The sequence below is a fragment of the Octopus sinensis genome, unplaced genomic scaffold, assembly GCF_006345805.1.
Source record: "Octopus sinensis unplaced genomic scaffold, ASM634580v1 Contig10522, whole genome shotgun sequence".
Lineage (NCBI taxonomy): Eukaryota > Metazoa > Mollusca > Cephalopoda > Octopoda > Octopodidae > Octopus > Octopus sinensis.
This window is the reverse complement of record NW_021832127.1, coordinates 37,818-56,573: the sequence shown is the minus strand read 5'-3', so window position 1 is coordinate 56,573 and position 18,756 is coordinate 37,818. Positions and strand designations below refer to the sequence as shown.

At 32.9% G+C, this 18,756-nt stretch overlaps 3 protein-coding genes across 3 annotated transcripts; 2 read left to right on the top strand and 1 right to left on the bottom strand.

Annotated features, from left to right (window-relative positions):
• Positions 1-936: 936 nt before the first annotated feature.
• LOC115228439 (acetyl-CoA acetyltransferase, cytosolic-like) lies at positions 937-5,009 on the bottom strand. The gene is made up of 7 exons (XM_029799018.2): positions 4,952-5,009; positions 4,523-4,867; positions 4,372-4,489; positions 4,193-4,339; positions 4,039-4,161; positions 3,852-4,006; positions 937-1,302 (listed from the first exon to the last, which is right to left on the bottom strand). Exons 2-7 carry the CDS (start codon positions 4,625-4,627, stop codon positions 937-939), a joined length of 1,014 nt encoding a protein of 337 aa, XP_029654878.1. The 5' UTR covers positions 4,628-4,867; positions 4,952-5,009.
• A 7,237-nt stretch (positions 5,010-12,246) lies between these two features.
• LOC115228440 (methionine aminopeptidase 2-like) lies at positions 12,247-13,694 on the top strand. The gene is given in 7 exon segments (XM_029799019.1): positions 12,247-12,460; positions 12,498-12,666; positions 12,669-12,852; positions 12,912-13,006; positions 13,038-13,262; positions 13,264-13,368; positions 13,370-13,694. Coding segments are annotated over 7 exon segments (1,278 nt in total). The 5' UTR covers positions 12,247-12,248; the 3' UTR covers positions 13,658-13,694.
• Positions 13,695-17,822: 4,128 nt separating this feature from the next.
• On the top strand, positions 17,823-18,427 carry LOC115228438 (actin-related protein 2/3 complex subunit 3-like). Its single transcript, XM_029799017.1, has 4 exons — positions 17,823-17,835; positions 17,873-17,969; positions 18,003-18,281; positions 18,318-18,427. Exons 1-4 carry the CDS (start codon positions 17,830-17,832, stop codon positions 18,425-18,427), a joined length of 492 nt encoding a protein of 163 aa, XP_029654877.1. The 5' UTR covers positions 17,823-17,829.
• Positions 18,428-18,756: the final 329 nt, after the last annotated feature.

Here is an 18,756-nt window from a genome sequence, read left to right as displayed (position 1 = left end):
CGTGTCTGCTTAGTACTTTATTCATTTTTAAATGTTCTAAAGTTTCATAAAAAGAATTAAGGATTGTTCTATAAGACGCGAACTACGCAATTATATTATAAACATTGGGAATTTTTGTATGCTATAAAAAAGGAACAATTAGAACGGCTAAAATGAAACGGATTATACTCAATTAGAAAAAATCAAAAATATGTTAACGAGCATTTCCATGGTCGTCTTTATTAAATAAAAAATTTTAAATCGAGAAAAATTATTAGATCCATATTTCATACTCCGGGTTAAAAAATGTACAAAACTTTTATTTATGAATTAAAAATTTTGGATTTAACATAGATATTTATATCAAAAATTTAGAAACTGTTATTTACTAGAGGTTAACAAAGCCATCTATTCGAAGTGGACCCCGCCAACATAATTGACGTTGCGTTGCCTCTCACGATAGCAACAGAGATCAACTGGAGAAGCCTAAATTGGAATTTTGGTCTTAATGGAAGTAGTAAAATTCCACCCTTTCAAGTGTATAGGGACACAAATCAAAGTTACAGATTTGTCTTCTAGAAAGTATCTTAGCAGGTCATGTCAGTTATAAGTAGGGCAACCGGAAAGTTGCTCTTAAAAATGTAAAAAATTGACCTTAAAAGTCAACTAAATTGCTTTAAAAAATAAACAAAGTTGACATAATATGCATAAAAAGTTGCCCTAAGAAACAGAAATTTATTTTTTAAAGCACAACATTAAATAGTATTTAACATTTTCAGGTAGGAAATTTCTATCTTTGGTTAAAATTTTGTGAAGAATAGAAAATGATCTTTCTACTTCACACGATGTTGCCGGGCAATCCAATAATAATGCGTGGTGAAATGGAGTAATTGGTAGCTTAGATAACTCCATTATTTTGAAAATGTCGTTTCTTGAAATTCGTAAGCTTATGTAGTCTCAAATTTTGCAGGAATCTTCTTTAAAATCAACATTTTTTAAAAAATGATACTCTCTTGAAATAGTGAATTTATTAGAATCAATTTCCATTAAAATATCTGTTAATAAATGATATTCCCGGCTTATTTCTTCTAAATTCGTATGAAGAAATTCATTCATAACGGATTCCTTTGCTCTTTGTATCAATAAAGATTCCTCTTCTATACCATTACAAATATTGATGATTTGTGTTAAATTTTTTGCATAATAGTCAGCAGCATTTAACCAACTACCCCATCTAGTTACAATGGGCTCGGGTGGATATCCAATTTCTGTAAATAATTGACGTCGTGAATTATTTTTGACAACAAGTGCTTTGGCGCAATTCTGAAGGCACAATTATGTAATAAATGCGCCACACAAGTGACATGAAATAGATTTGAATATAATTGCTTTAATACTTTTCCAGAAGAAACCATATATGAAGCAGCATCAGAAATAAGTAAATAAAAATTTTTCCTATCAACATTGAGTTTGCGAATGACCTCAATAAAATAAAAGTTGACGATAAGAGTAGAAAATTGACTTTGTTGCTTTTATAACTTTTTATATATACATTTTTTTATCGAAATAATTTGACTAATATCATTTTAACACTATAATTAAACAAAAAACTCAAGTTGACCTTGTTGACTTTCGTTTGCCCTAGTTATAAGACATTTCCTTTCAGACTATTGGTAAACAAACATTTATTGGTTTTTAAGATTGAAATCGTTTAATACACAGGATTTTTATTATACCAGACAAATAAAATTAATTTTATTATCTAATTATGATTTCTTTTCCTGCAATCGATGTCGCTGGTTGGATCTCCTAAATCAGGGGTCGGCAAATACTTTTGGAGAAGAGCCAATTTTGAACATTTTTGGAAATTTCGAAAAATTGAAGAGTCACCTTTTACCACTTGTCAAAAATTTAAATTCATAAAATTAAATAGACATTAATTTAAATTTATGAATTTTTACCACTTGTCAAAAATTTAAATTCATAAAATTAAATAGACATTAATTTAAAAAATAATTAAGAATTCATTTTAAAAAATTAAATTAATTAGACGCATTAATGAGAAATGTGATTCCTCATTTCTTTGGAGAGTTAGTTAATGTCTGGGTCGTAAGTCGTTAATTTTAATCTGAGGTTAGATTCCAAATTCGAATCTGTAATTTTGTGTCACCGTCCGCTGAATGGACCACGCCGTTGAGTGGACCGACAACTTTTTATTAAAATAAAAATGTAATTTTTATGAAATAGATGACAATCGAATTATTTTAAGTTAATAGATAATATTATAACTAATAAAAAAAATAATTATTTCAAATTGCCGCATGGTTTTTAGTGAAGCTTTTTTTGCAAGAAATAGAACAAATTAAGGATTATATTAATTCTGATCGCGATCCAACATATTTTAAAGATGTCGACAAGAAAAAAAGATACAGACTAAGAAAAGTAAAATAATTTGTTCTATATCCTCTTCCAACAAAATTAATTTTTTTTCAAATAATATCACTTCCTCATACATGAAAAATTTAATATTTCCACTCCTTTGCAATTTTGAATTAAGTTTGTTTAATTCTGATGTTATGTCAACCATAAAATAGAATTTCTGCAGCCATCGGTCATCACTTAATTCGTCATTATGAATTTTTTTCTCATTGAAAAAAAGTTTGACTTCTTGCATACAATAAGCAAACCGATTGAAAACGTTCCCTCTCGAAAGCCAGCGAACTTTGTTGTATTCACGATTTCTGCCTTATTTGAAAAATCGTGAAAAAGTTCTTCAGAGGTTTTAATGAAACATGCCTTTATAAATTCGCCATCGGTAAATGGTTTTCCCCTTGCCTCGTGGCTTATCAAAAAACTGGCAATATTTGCAGTCCTGGCATTGTGATACCAATATTTAAAAGCGGAATTCTCAATCTGATTATTCTTTGCAAGTTCTTCTACAGATTCCTAACCCCTTTATTTTGATTCAAAGTTTCCTGGCAAATGAGACATTTCGGTAGTTGTTCTGAATTAGACGTGAATGCAAAAGTCTCAGTCCATTTTGATTGAAAATGTCGCGCATTATCGATTTTTTTATTAATTTTTTTATTGCTAGGCATATATCGATGTACCACAAAAAATTAATGTTAAACGTGCAAAGATTTTTTGTTATTAACAAAACAAAAAAAATAGTTAAAAATTGAAAGAGCCTACCGTAAGAGTTAAAGAGCCTTCAAAGGCTCGCGAGCCTGCTTTTGCCGACCCCTGTCCTAAATGGTAATAAAATTGAAGCATTCGCCCTTCTGAGATAGTTAGGGAAATACTTTAAAAAGATTTTTGCGCATCGTGGCTCATTTTCGATTTGAACAAATTTTGTTATCTGGGTAAAGAAGGAACCTAAAGTGCTTTTTTTAAAAGACCAAAGATTCTATACTAATGCCTGTTCGAATTAATTAGAATCTAATCTAATTATTAGATCATGCACAGATTTCAAAAAGATAAACGAGTGAGTAAAGAAATTGAGATAGTATTTAAAATATTAGTTTCTCAAAAAGTAAGCAAAATTATCAAGAAATATTTAATCAGATAATCTTTCAACACACATAGCCACGCCCATACCACCACCTACACAAAGAGAGGCTACACCCCTCTTAACATTCAATCTCTTCATATTATGCAATAAAGTCACAAGGATTCTAGCTCCGGAAGCACCAATAGGATGCCCCAAAGCTATAGCACCGCCAGAAACGTTAACTTTATTTGGATCTAAATTCAGCTGTCTTATCACAGCCAGTGACTGAGCAGCAAAAGCTTCATTTAATTCAAACAAATCAACACTGTCGATGGACCAATTGGCTTTACTCAGCTAAATAATCAAAATTCCAACTACAAACCGCCATCCTAACAGCAGGGACAGGGCCTAAACCCATTTCCATTGGCTCCAAACCGACAGATGCATATGAAATAATCTCGGCAATAGGCTTTAAACCTCTTCGTTCAACTTGCTTATGATTCATTAAAACGACGGCTGCAGATCCATCATTTATTCCTGCCAAAAAACATAATTACAAATAATTGAACCAGAGGCATTCCCCGGGGTCACCGTTCCGCTCCCATCTCTGACGAAACAGGGCTTTAACGCCCCCAAAGCTTCAATTGTTGTATTAGGCTTGGGAAATTCATCTTGTGTTATCATTTTATTTTCTTTATCAATTAACCACAAATTTTAATATACCAGATCGACTGACAGATATTGTAATAGGAACAATCTCAGAATTAAAAAACCCCATTTTCATAGCATTTCCACATTTTTGTTGAGAATTAAAAGCAAATTCGTCCTGCTCTACCCGTGTTATGTTGGCAATCTTAGCTACATGCTCAGCTAATCAAAATATTATACATAAAAATACAAACCAGTGACACCCATGTGAACTTTACTCATGGCACACATGAGCCCATCATTCAGTACAGTGTCTGTAAACTCAACAGAACCAAATTTGACAGACTTTCTGAGATTGGAAGTATGTGGGGCCTTAATTTAATTAGTTTTAATTATTTTCGTAACATTTGACATACTTTCCATTCCACCTGCGACAACCACATTCATCTGATCATATTTGATCGATTTGAATCCAAGAATAATGGCTTGTAGCCCAGATCCACACAACATGTTAACACTATACGCGGGAGATGTGTTTGGAATTCCTATCTTAAGTGATAATTGTCGTGTTGGGTTTTGACCCAAGCCTACAAGTAATCATTAACAAAAATATACCGGCAGTCAGAACATGCCCCATTATTAATTCATCCACATCTTTTGGATCGCATTCACATTCTTTTAGTGCATATGATATAACAGCCTCACTCAACTGTACTGGACCACAGCTTGATAATAATCCATTAAAAGAGCCTAGAACATTTATAATTTGAATTTTTATAAATGTGGAAAATAAATTATAAAACATTATTTAATGTGTGATTTAAAAAAATTAACCGATAGGAGAGCGAAAGGCAGAAACAACAAAAACACGATCCAAGCACATAAAAGTTTCTTTATTTATTTTAATAATTTTTATATTTTTAAAATAAAATTCATATAATAAATTAATTTATTTATAACAAAGATAAATTTAATATGCATTATATATTAATTATTGTTTTATATACATTTTTAGTATTTTAATTAAACCAGTTTCCATTGATTAATAATTAATTTGTTATATAAAATAAGCTGATTTAATTATTCTTAATATTTTTTAAGTATTGATTTCTAGCTAAATAGACTAATATTATTAAAGCACTTTAGTGAGACTTTTGGAAATTTTTGTTTTAAAATGTTGAGAAATGAAATTTTGGCCTCTTATATAGTTTATATCAAATATTGAAATTTTAATAGATATTACTCAGGCAACTTCGAAAAGTTGATTTGCAAAAACTTTGTCATTATATTCATGCAAAGATTTCTGGAAATAAAGATGATTTGTTGAAACGAATTTGTGATAATTTAGAAACAGTTTACAATCCTGATTTTCTGAAAGAAATAAAATCTATTTTTGAGTACACCTGATAACAAATTTTATTTTAGCAATAGCGATAATGCTATATTTCCAATAAAAACGATATTTCCTACAGTACAAGTTGCTCCTCCGATAGATTTGAATTCTCTTAAATTTGAAGACATTCCTTATTATGAAAACCTTTACACAGTTTTATTCCCAACCTTAATCAAAAATGGTATTTCTGTCATACATTATTTTAGGTGATAATATAACTGACGGTGACAGCAGAAACTTATTTACTTTTACAGAGTCAATTTACAATACTTTCCCAGATTTAAAGTAATTGTTTTTTAAAAAGTTTAAAAAAATATGTTTATCAATAATATTTATTCAATATAAAATAATTTTTGATATTTCATTTTTATAATACAGATTCTTTGACTATATGGGATTCAGGACTGAATTTCAAGTACAACTTAGGTTCAGTTCAAATTAATAATTTTAGAATTGGCGTTTTGGAATCAAATGTTTTGCGTGATAAATATCCGTCAACTTTAACGTGTAAACTCAACTCAAAATCTGTTGATCTTCCAGTATTCTATATAAGTCGACCTTTTATTTAGCCATACCTCCCTATCAAGCGACAAAACGAAGTACGGAAACGCCCGCGGATTCCTGTTGATGTGACTCTGGTGACAATTACACGTCCTAATAGCACAAATTTTTTATTTGTCCGTAACAGTTCTAGCGAAAAAGTAATTTATATATATTTTTTTAGGATCAATATTACGCGGGAATTTTTGTTGTCAAAAAATTATCAGCCAACGATTTAATAAATAAAATACAATCTCGATCTCTAATAACAACTGAACAGACTCAGAAATGGAGTATTGACCTAATAAAGTGACTTTTCAGTCACTGAACGTCTTTCTGGAAACAATGAAACTGACGAACCTGTTGTGACTGATATATACCTCTCTCTCCTATGTCCTGTTTCAAAATCCTTATTTACATGTGTAGATATCCCAGACTCGTTTGTCTCTTCCGGTCAGGTCAACGCAATGTGACCACATTCAATGTTTTGATGCCCATACTTTTCTCACAATGAATGAGAAAAGACCTAATTGGCGCTGTCCTATCTGTTTTCGGCCTATTGACTTTTGCTACGTGAAGATTGACGAGTATTGTGTTTTGACTATATTATTCCATAAGATACGTCTCCTTCATTTTAATGCAGACTCAAAATCACGTGAGATCTGTTAGGTTTGATGAGAATGGGCTTTGGCACCGTGTTTCAGATAAAATGGAATCTGCTAAAGGTTGCTTGCTATTGTTGATTTTCATAGAAATTTCTGATACCACTGAACATAAAGAACCTACTCCGATAACTGAGAATGTGGAGAATATTTTAAAGGATGAAGACGATGTTATTGTCATTGAAGATTCTGACGAGGATAAAGATATAAATAATCTAGAAGTTGAGAATGAACCGCCCTCTTTAGTCCTCATAGAAGGATCAGTACGTTCTCTTTGTCAGGATATCCAAAATGAACCACATATTCTACGATTTCCTTTATCCTCCAATAAGAGGCGTGGTTCTGATTCAGTGAATCCCTCACAAATTTTTGATACCACTGAAAATAAAGAACCGACTCCGATAACTGAGAGCGTGGTCAATATTTCGAAGAATGGAGACGATGTTATTGTTATTGAAGATTCTGACGAGGATAAAGATATAAATAATCTAGAAGTTGAGAATGAACCGCCCTCTTTAGTCCTCATAGAAGGATCGGTACGTTCTCTTTGTCAGGATACCCAATATGAACCACATGTTCTAAGATTTCCTTTACCTTCCAATAAGAGGCCTTGTTTTGACTCAATGAATACTGTATTTGGTGGAAGTAGCAGCATTACTCATCGAGACCTTCCATTTAAAAACTCGGCTTTCAATGGCCAAGTGTTTCACTCTCTATTTGGTTCATCTCAGTCAGTAGCTCCTCGATTGTTCACAGTTTCTAATTATTCTCAGCCATTCTTCAACGGATTGATTTTTCCCACTTCAATTTCAAATAATACGTCCCAAGATGATAGAAACATTTTTCGAACAAGTTATCAAAATTATAACAATTAATTTTTTTTGAATAAATTGCATTACAGTAATTACGTCACATGCGTCTCTCAACGAAGCTGGTATTCAATTCTGCTTCTTAGTTTTCTAATTAATTATATTTTAAATGAAGTTTTTTGTCCAATATCAAGAGAGAAGTTAAATAATAATGCGAAAATCTCTAACCCATCAGAAGGAAGGTTTCCAATTGCACAGAACAGTATAGAGATTGTAAATGATTGGAATATGGTTTTCGATAATATGAAATCTTAGAAAATAGATTCCAGATCTTAGTAAGGATACAGTTTTTGAGAATTTCTGTAATCTAAAAAAACAAAAGAAACGTCAAGTATTCCAATGTTCTCTTTTGATTCAAAAAATTGGACTTATCCGTCTTCTGAAATGTTTTACTGTCCTATTGTTAGGAAAGGTTTTTTTATCTATTTCAAAAACTTTAATCAGGTCACAGATTCGAAGATGGCGAAATTGATTCTCAGTTGATTGATGATAAATTGTTATGGATCGTTTTTAGATTAAACACGATTAAAGAGTGTTTAAATAAGAGTTACCTATGCATTAAAGTAAAACTTCTTAAGATTATCCCTGTTTAAAATCTTGACGAATTTACTAAAGGATTAATAGAAACAGTTGCTCCATTGCTAATGCAATGTATTGGATGATTCTGGAAAAATATTTGCTGTTCGGATTATGAAATATAATCATAAACTACAAATTCATTTTTAATGAAGTTTAACATAAATATCATTCAAGAATGACCTAATGTAAATGTATAAACATCACAAAAACAATCTTATTTCAAGAAAAATTACGCAGATGCATCATGTAAATATTGTTTTGAAATCGCATAGGGTACTGAGTAAGTCCTTTAACTCAGGCATTCTCAACCTTTCTTTGTTCATCGCCCCCTTAGATATTTTATCGCCCTCCTTTGAAATTTTATCGCCCCCTTGTCCACATACAATTTAAAAATTTTTGGGCATTGTCCCTTAATTGGTTGTTTTTTGTATATAACTCAAAAATCAAAATATAAAATAATAAATCAAATGTAAAAAATTGAATTTTTATTAAAAATTATTAGTGAGACCCTTGATATTGATGTTTACTCGCTAAATATTCTATGTCGGGTTTAAATCCCATTAAAACAGCTTTGCTATCTACAATGACGCTTTCATCAATTTGTAATGAAAACTTACTTCGCTTCAGTTTTTCAATAAGGATTTCTTTTGCATTGTCACCCATTTCATCAATTCTTCGACGAATCACCTGAACGTGTTAGTTAATGGTTAAGACGGTGATTTTGTGTGGCTTAAATAATAATAATAATCGAATCATTGCTAAGAGGTAGACTTTTAATAATTTTAGAAGCATCTTGATGCATTACATCCGATATTATTACTTCCAGTAATGGAATTATTGCATTTTCTGCGATAGTATGAGAACTGGAAGTTTTCGCAATAATTTCAGCAATTTTATAAGAAGCGATGTGCGCACCCACAACTACATATAAATAAATGTTAAATAACCATCATGTACTGGCTTTGTGAATAACGATTTGATCGTTTTCTTATTTTCAAAATTGTATTTTAAATTTTGAAAATATTCAATCGGCTTTGACATTTTATCCGAGTGCTTGCGTTTTAGATGATCCTGTAATCGTGATGGCTTCATCGCCTCATTTGAGAAAGAACATTGACAAATAAGACAATAAGGCTGTTTTGTATCTTCAGTACTTTGAATAAACCCATATTTTAAATATTCGTTTTGATAATGACGACTTTTCTTATTTGAGCGAGAAGACATCTTAGATACCAAACAAGAATGTAAAAACAGCGTGCTATTTTAAAATCGCCCCCCTGTACAAAATTATCGCCCCCCTGTTCAAAATTTTCGCCCCTAGGGGGGCGATTCGCCCCCGGTTGAGAACACCTGCTTTAAGTGATAAATAGAAAGATCAAAAAGAAATATTTTATCTTTAATGAATATTTATTCAATGACAGTATTATGAACGCCATAGAATATATAGTCGTCCACAGATCAAAATTGAAAGCTACAACGATCAAGTTGTCAAAGGAACAAATTATCTTATGGCAAAAAAGCAAGGATTGTTAATTGAGTTTGCAAAAAAGTAAGTTTATCTTCCATAGTGCAATACTTAGAATATATAAAATATGGAGACCCTTTTCCTCCTCAAATATTGCATTCCCCTCCTCAAACTATTATACTTATTGAGATGCTCGCCCTGTTTTATACGATATAAAATATTGCATTCCATTGATAATACGTTAAGATCATGTGCCGAATCGATTCTAAACATTCGTTTCTAAAGATCATTAAATGTGATAGTAAGTTTCATAAATTTTTCTTAAATTTATTTTTATAATAATTCATAAATGATTTATTTAAAAATGTTTTAAATAATAATTGTGTTATAGTTGTAAATGTTTTATCCCAAATGTTTTTTACAATCCAGAAAAAAATGGGATTAATAGATTTCGATATATAGAAATGCTTATCGAAGAATTTAAATTCAATAAATCATATTGTTTATATTTTCAAACAAATTTTCAGAATCACGCTCTTAAGTCGTTGCAAATTTTGCATATGATTCGTTAAATTTTAATATATTGAACAAATTAAACGTATTAAAACTTTTTTTTGGTTTTGTAGTTTTAGGGTTTACTTTGTAGACATACTTTCCAACACCAATTCGATTAAAGAAATTGAGTTCCCGAACGCCGGGATCTGCGATTTTATTTGCGGTTAATAATGTAACTTAAATAACATCTCAGGTACATTTTTTAGATATCAAGTCATTTCTTTTTCGGAAATAACTTAAACGAGACGGTGTTGATAACGCAGTGGCATCTACCTGGTTGGTGAAGACACTTGGCAACTTTTTCTAGAGTTACCGAATAGTTTAGAAACCAAAAGAGCATCACTTCATTTCGATTTGGAATTTAGCAATCATTTTTTTGCATGCTTGCGATTTTAATTCATTTTTTAGGATTTTTGTAATCACTAACGAATTTAGTTTTTATAAAAGACTAGATTTTATTTAAATTCTTCAAAACAGAGGAGAATTAATATCGATCTTACCTTTTCAGGATTAGTTTCAATTCTTTGAATTAATTATTTATATTATCGAAAAGACATTTTTTATAGATGAGGAAATTGACGCAAGTTGAACAAATTGAATTTTTAACCTGTTTATTTATTTAACCGCCAGAACCACGGTAAAAATCAAACAAACGTCCCGTGATGCCGATGCACTCGACCAGGGACCTCATCCTCCCTAGGCAGAATTTGCAAGGATATATAGTCTGGTCCTAAGAATAAAATGATTTAAAGGCTTTAACATCTATAAATGAATGCTATATCGACTTAAAAAGAAAAGAATTCTAGCTCATGCCTTCTCAACATCCGAAGAAATAATTGGATACAAAGTGATGCCAAAGTTTACAAGATTATTCGTATTCCAGGTCGAAAGGCAAATCACGATCAGCCGATAAAAGAGTTGCGGAAAACTTACGATCGATTTTCAATGATTTGCTTGAAAACTATAGCTGAAGAAAGATTTTCAGCTGTGATAAAACTGCATTCTTTTATAAAACTATTAAAAAAAGTTTTGTTGAAAGAAACAAATCACACAACAAACATAAAATAAGAAAAGAACGTATGAACCTTTTTAGTGTTGCAGTAACAGAGTAGAAAAAGATAAACAGCTTATAAATGGGCGTACGAAATTACCAAGAGTATTAAAAGGTGTAAATCTGAAAGAAATCGGCATTGAATATGATTATTTTGAAACGCGTTGATGACAAAAATATTTTCGAAAATTGGTTATCTTGATTTAACAAGGAAATGAGGAGAAAACTCTTTTTATGGGGAAAACCTCAAAAATAAAGGAAAAATTTCTCCAATTTGAGGTCGCATTGTACTGCATTTCTAAGAGTTAAGCGATCATCCAATGGTCGAAAAATCATAGATAATTTTTCTAATGTCAGCAGCACACGAACAGAGTATCAGCCAGGAGTAACATCGTAAATATAGACGGCAGAAGTTAGAATTTTTGTTTATTTTTATTTATTGAACCAGAAAACCACCGTCATAGACAAAAGAAAGAAGAATTCAGGTGATCCCAGCCTCCCTCAGCAGTTCGCGCAGCCTCTCCCGATGTTCCGCCGTTGTCCCGACGCATTTTCGGTACGGACGGGGATTTTCAGGACGAACCTCTCGTAGATGGATTGCAGATGACTTTATGATGTTGTCCCAGGCTTTTGGGATAATCTCTTTATCGGAAAAAGTATTTAGCAGGTTTGTCGCTTTCAACCGAATTTTGTCGATTTTTGATTGATTGTTTGCACTTAAGTTTGTTCCCCAGATTCCGCACGTATATCCGATCGTAGGTTCCAAGTATTGGTTATATATGTTGTTTGGCCATATAGGCCTTTGCATTCTCCTGCGTTCTTCAGGAAGGCCTTCAGGAAGTTAACCTTTCTTGCACCCGCCATAACTACATTATCAATAGAAAAACAAATAAGGTGTTAAGAATTAATTATTAAAAAATTTATTTTATTATTATTTAAAAACGTGAAAAATTATTTAATTTCTTCATGCTTTTTATATTCTGGTATCACTTTTCTCTATTCTTTAAAGAAACTTTAATGGAAGAAATACAAGACAGTCAAATCGCAAATGACAAAGTTATAAATACTTCCAAGAAAAAAATAAATAAAAAAAGCTCTAAGACAACTGAAGATCCGTTAAATAAGGAATCTCCACAAGAACTTATTTCGCCAAAACCTCATCAAATTCCTGTCGATGAATTATTTCCTGACGGAATATTCAATCCAGGAGAATGTTTAGAGTATAAAAGGTTGGAGATTATTTACTTTCATTTACTATTTTTATAGAACTGTGAGAGAAGGTGCTGAAGATAGGGACAGTGTTAACAATGATTACTATAATGATATTCGCAAGGCCGCTGAAGTTCACAGAGAAACTAGAAAATATATTAATGATTTTATTAAGCCTGGAATGAAAATGATTGATATTTGGTGGGTTTCCCTTTATTTTCTTTTTTTAGTGAAGAATTGGAATCTACTGTTAGAAGACTTATTTCTGCTGATAAGTTAAAGCGTGGGATAGCGTTTCCTACGGGAGTGTCCCTTAACAACTGCGCAGCTCACTATACCCCAAACCCGTCTGACGAGACTGTCTTGCGATATGACGATGTTTGTAAAATAGACTTTGGTACACACGTAAATGGTATTTATTTTAAACATTATTATTGATATTAATTTTTTCGTACATTTAACTTGTTATAGGTCGAATAATCGACTGTGCCTTTACCAAGACCTTCAATCCCACATATGATAATCTTCTCGAGGCAGTAAAAGAGGCTACAAATTGTGGAATACGAGTAATTATAGATGATTTAACCTTTTTATAAGGAAGCCGGAATTGATGCGAGGTTCAGTGACATCGGAGAAGCTATTCAGGAAACAATGGAAGCACACGAAGTTGAAATCAGGGGTAAAGTCTATCCTGTGAAATGCATTCGGAACTTAAATGGACATACAGTTAATCAGTACAGGATTCATGCCGGAAAGAGTCTCCCAATAGTCAAAAACGACAGTAAAGAGAAAATGGAGGTTTTTAGTATTAAAAAATTTCAAGGAAAACGAGTGCTATGCCATCGAGACGTTTGGATCTACGGGAAAAGGGCATGTGGTGGACTGTGGAGAATGCTCTCATTACATGCACAATCCCGACATCACTTACTCACAGCCAAGGTTTAGTCGTTGAATTGAGTTTTAGATTGGAATCGGCTAAAAAGTTATTTCGACAAATAAAATCGATTTTTAATACTTTGCCATTTTGTAAACGGTGGCTAGTGGACAACGGATTTATTCGGTATCAGGTTCCGCTGAAATTACTAACATCTTGTGGAATGGTGGAGTCTTATCCTCCTCTTGTTGACATCGAAGGATGCTATACTGCACAGTTTGAACATACTGTTCTTTTGCGCCCCACCTGTAAAGAAGTAGTTAGTCGTGGAGATGATTATTGATTCTTGTTATTTTCTTTCATTTGATTTTCCTTTGTAATTTATATATTGATTACTATATACTGATATATGACGTAGCTGATGGTACGTCTAAAACTACAATGGTTCAAAAAATCATGGAACACTTGCATATTTTTGTTAGATTTAATATTTCTCCGGAAAAATAATATTAAATATCGTAGCTCAAAAGTGGACTAGAAATATAAGATTTTATAAGTTAATTGTTGAAAAACTATATTAAATTGAGTTGTTTGATTTATATTTAAAATTCAATTTTAAACTACTTTTAAGTAAAATTTTTTCTACAAGACTAAACTTAACATAGACATGTTTACAGATTTCTGTTCGTGATAAAACTTCATATTTCTGCCTACATGCGGTTGAATTCAGTATTAAAGGAACGAATTATTTCTTGATTTATTGATTGCAATTTTGTTAAGGTGTTCGGCGGGGAAAAAATAATTTCAATAAATTTTAATTGATTAATATTTTATATAATGGGCATTGGTCAATAATTAAAAGAATTTTTCCTTTTTTAATTCCATATCTCATTGATAAAGCTATTCAATAAAATTTTGTCAGTCATCTATGCTTTTGAGGAATGACAGTATTTGAAATATTTCTCAATTTTAACGTTTTTAAAACATCTGGGTTTCTAATATTTCCCAATCATTAACGGAATTTTCTTATCTGACCCGGCCCAATTTTACATTGTTTTTTTTGAATCTGAAAAGCCATCAATTGATGTCAGCCCTTTTCCAATCCGGGTTAGATTTTGATTTCAAACAGTTAGAAGCGTAGTCCGTGGTCTTCCCCTCAAAGTCGATCCAGGATGGGTCCGTAGAAGTGTTCCACCACGAGATTAACTAGAGTGTTCCTGTCATTCTTAAGATGTGACCGAATAAGCCCCATCTATTAATTCTTAATTTTCAGTCTAGGGCAGTGGTTCTCAGCCTGAGACCTGAAAGTGGTGCGTGGCTTAATGCCCTTCCTTGTTCTCAGCCTGGAACTTTTCTCGATAATGACTGTGTGAGGATTAGCGTAGCAATGCGCTTGGGACTTAATGTTTGTTCGAGGGTGTCAATGCCGATGTTGTAATAAAGTCGATGCCAACGGATTACACCCCCTTTCATGCAGAAGGAGTTCTAGCTGTGCTTCCCTATCAAAGAGATTATTTTGGCTACGTTACAAGCTCGATATCTTTTTTTGTTATTTGCTGTTGTGGTGTTATTCTATTTTATCAAGTAAATTGCTTTTCTGTTTCTATCACCCCTTCTTATTCTTTCCTCCAGTAATCTTTTCTCAATCCACTATTTGTTTCGATCTTGTATTCTTTTATGAATTTTCCTAATCCTATTCGCAACTCTGTTTCTCTCTGCATCATCTGCAACGTGGTTAACAAAAATAAAAAAGGCCGATTTTATTCTTCTTGTACGCAGTTCTTTCATCTTTCATGTGTTTCTCAAGCTCGCCGCACGTCAGAACGCCTTCCAACCTGAGTCTGTCGCGCCTGCCTTTCTGGCGCCTCATTATTGCCATCCCCTCTTGCAATTTCTTGCTCTTGCCACTCTCCTGACCTTTTCCCGATTCCGTCCCCATTTCTGAGACCTGTTCTATCTCTTTCGTTCTCAAATCTATCAAACTTTTCCACCGTCTCCGGCAAATCCCCCCAAGAATCCCTAAGGCTGCTCGTACCCTGGCAGCTTCCTCCTTGACCGTCGCAATAGATAATACCCTACCTTCTGATGGGCAATCCGATTGGCTTAAATTGTTCTGTTTTGCTTTTTTTGGCCTCGGGTTTCTTTCATCTAGAGACCGTAATAAAACCTTCTCTCCTTCGCTAGCCACGATTTTTAAACAAAAAGTGGGTTTGTACGATCAGAATTGTTTTTCTTTTTACCGGCTTGAGGACTATCTCGCTAAATCAGAGCTTTCCACTAGCCATTCTTCCAATCAAGCGCCTGCACCGGCAAACGATGATAACTATCTTTGCAGAAAGGTGAATAGTAAACTTTTGGATGGCGATGTTCGCGGTGCTGTCAGGCTTGTCGCTTCAACAAGTTCCCTTTTGTCTTCTACACCTGCCGTCTTGAATTCTCTCAGGGACAAACATCCCCCTCAGCCCAAAAACTTTAGACCTCAGCCGTCCCCTGACTCCCTTGCTTTCAATTCCTTTGTTGCCACAGAACCCGTCGTGCTGAAAGCCCTAAGGAGTTTGGACGAGTTTGGATTACATCCCCTCGCATGCCTCGGTAGTACAGGCCGTCCGCCTCGCTACAGTTAACTGAATGACATTGTGAAGAGATCCCTCGAAGCCTCCGGGGTGCCATCTGTCCTCGAAACTGTCGGTTTGAACAGAGGTGACGGCAAACGCCCTGACGGCTTAACTACATTCCCCTTCAAACAGGGAAAATCCCTTATATGGGATTCTACCTGCTGTGACACATTATCCAACTGGAACCTAGCCATGTCGGCCGTCGACCAAAGCTTCGCTTTTAATCGTGCTGAAAATCCTAAAATCCGGAAATACGGTCTTATTTTCACGCCCATCGCCGTTGAGACCTCTGGAGTCTTTGGCTCCAAGTCGCTTTGTTTCTTACGCTGTTTGGGGAGAAGAATTGCCAAAAGAAGGGACGACCCGAAAGAGTCCTTTAGACTTCTTGGTACTGTTGCATTTCATGAATCACAAAAATAGGCACTTAATCTCGTTAAATTCGAGAATATTTCTCCATTGGGAAATGTAACTGCTCTATAACTTTTCTTTCATGTCCCGCAACATTTTCTCCATTAAAAAAAAGCTGCCGACAAAACTTGAATCTGTTGGGCTTTACCGTGGAGACAATAAACGCCTAAATGGAGTCACCATTCTTGCCCTTTTGACATTAAAGTCGTTTTGTACTCACATCCCGATGTCCCTGCATGGCTGCAAAACATAAGTATCTTAGACAACTCCTAGAAAATACGACAGATAGGTTCAGAAAATTCTCTTTACCTACTGGTCAACAAAATAGAAATAATTTTAACTTTCGCTTCTTTTCCAGGATCTTTATTTTGTCAGAAATTAAAATATAGATTCTAGCAACCTCTCCTTCTTTTGACTTTTTATAGCCATATGTTTTTTTCCACTCCATACTTTTTGCAGTCAAATTAGGAAAATTATTGACCAAAGACATATTTTTTAATGTTTCAATTTTTTCAGATGAACTTTCAACAAATTTGCAGCTTGCTCGAGAAGAATTTGATATGTTTTCTAAGAAATTTGAACAGCATAAATAATGTCTGAAATTTCAAGTTCGTAGAAAGATAGGATTTCAAATATTTTTTCATTGCAAGATTCATTTCAAATAGTAGCTTTTTAATCAGTGGCAAGCCGGTTAGTTCGGGGAAGACTCTGAACTCTCCCAATTTGGAAATCAAATTTCTCAAGAAAATTTCTAAAATTGGATATTTCATTATTCTGTGAGAGAGCTTCATAAGAATAACTGTTGGTAGGATTCATTGTACAGGGTAGCTCTGAGAATGTTTTGATATCGGATATAGACTTTGAGGTCACAAACTTTCATTGAAAGTATCCGTTATAGTGGGCCATCTATTCCAAGGAATCCGATTAAAGCTCTGGCGAGAAAGTCTGACAACCTCGTTGGCCCACTCTGCTTTGTCAGAGTGATCTACAGCATCAGCCATGGCTTTCAGAACTTGCAGTTTTATGCTAAAGGCAGCATCCTAAGTAATCTCCTGGACATTATGCTGTTTCCGAACCAAACATCCTGCTTCGTCCGTGTTTTTAAGTTAAAATGTTTTTATCTACACGCTTCAAAATTTAATGAAAACTTCATGATAAATTATGAGCGGAAACCTTTTAGCTGTTTCAAAAGATATCTTTGACCATTCTTAGATGAAACTAATCTCTGCCTGCTGGAACCTAGCTCGTTGAATTTGATAGTTTGATTTTTTTCAATTGAAACTAATTATTTATCTAAAAAAGATAGTTTGATTGATAAAAATTCCATATAAAAATTAGGAATATATAGAAATATAAAGTTGAATTAAATATTTTCAAAATATTTTTATTATAATTAAAAATAATAAAATTTAAAATAAACTTAATAATTGGAATTAGTATTTTTCACTTCTGGTTGTGCTAATTACTATAATATTTTTAGACACTTCTACAAATGCCAGTATTCTATTTAATGGTCTCTAAGTTTACTAAATTAGGCTTTTAACTGCCCAATTAAACATGATGGAAGATCAATTGGCGATTTTGCCATTATGCCCTTAAAAACCAACGCGAGAGGACCAGCCCCAATAATAAGTTAATTAATTTAATTAAAAATAAATTTAACAGGCAATAAAGAAACAGAGGATATTGTAGACGTAGTAATTTCCTATTTTCGACCCAACGTTTTACATAAATTATACGAAATTGAGTCTCACTCGGATAGAACATTCATTTATGGTATCCTCTACGTTTCAGAATGCATTAAAATAATCGCCAAACAGAAAGAAAAATCGAGCGCAGTTAAACAGCTCAATGCTAAAGCTGTTCAAACATTTTCTATTCCTGGCGATTCGAAGTTTCCTCTTAACTCTGTCTATAAAGCTCCAAGTAGTTCAGAAAAACAAGGTAGACCTGATTAAATGTTTATTATCATATGAGTAGATCTTCGGGATTATATTATGCAGATGAGAATTGAAATAGGGCAAAGACTTGTGGATATTATTTATAAAAATGGACCAAGCGAACCCTCAAAGGTTGGAAGTTTTTGTTAATCTGTATTAGCACTGGATCGCATTTTCGAGGAAAAAATTTATGGATAAAGAAATTGATTAATCTTATTTCCTGTTCCTCTTTAATAGACTTAATATAATCGGAATTATTATTACAAAGTTATTAATAAATGTGCAATTTTATTTTATCAATGTAGCATAAAACTCACCGAATCCATTGTTTTTTGAATCTGCTAATTTCTATTTAAAAATTAATTTCCTTATACACTTTATAAGTTCTTACAAAAATACTTTTGTTTACGTAACGACGATAAAATGCAACCCGAGAAAATTTAGAGCCATATAATTTTAATATTTGAAATATTTTTTTT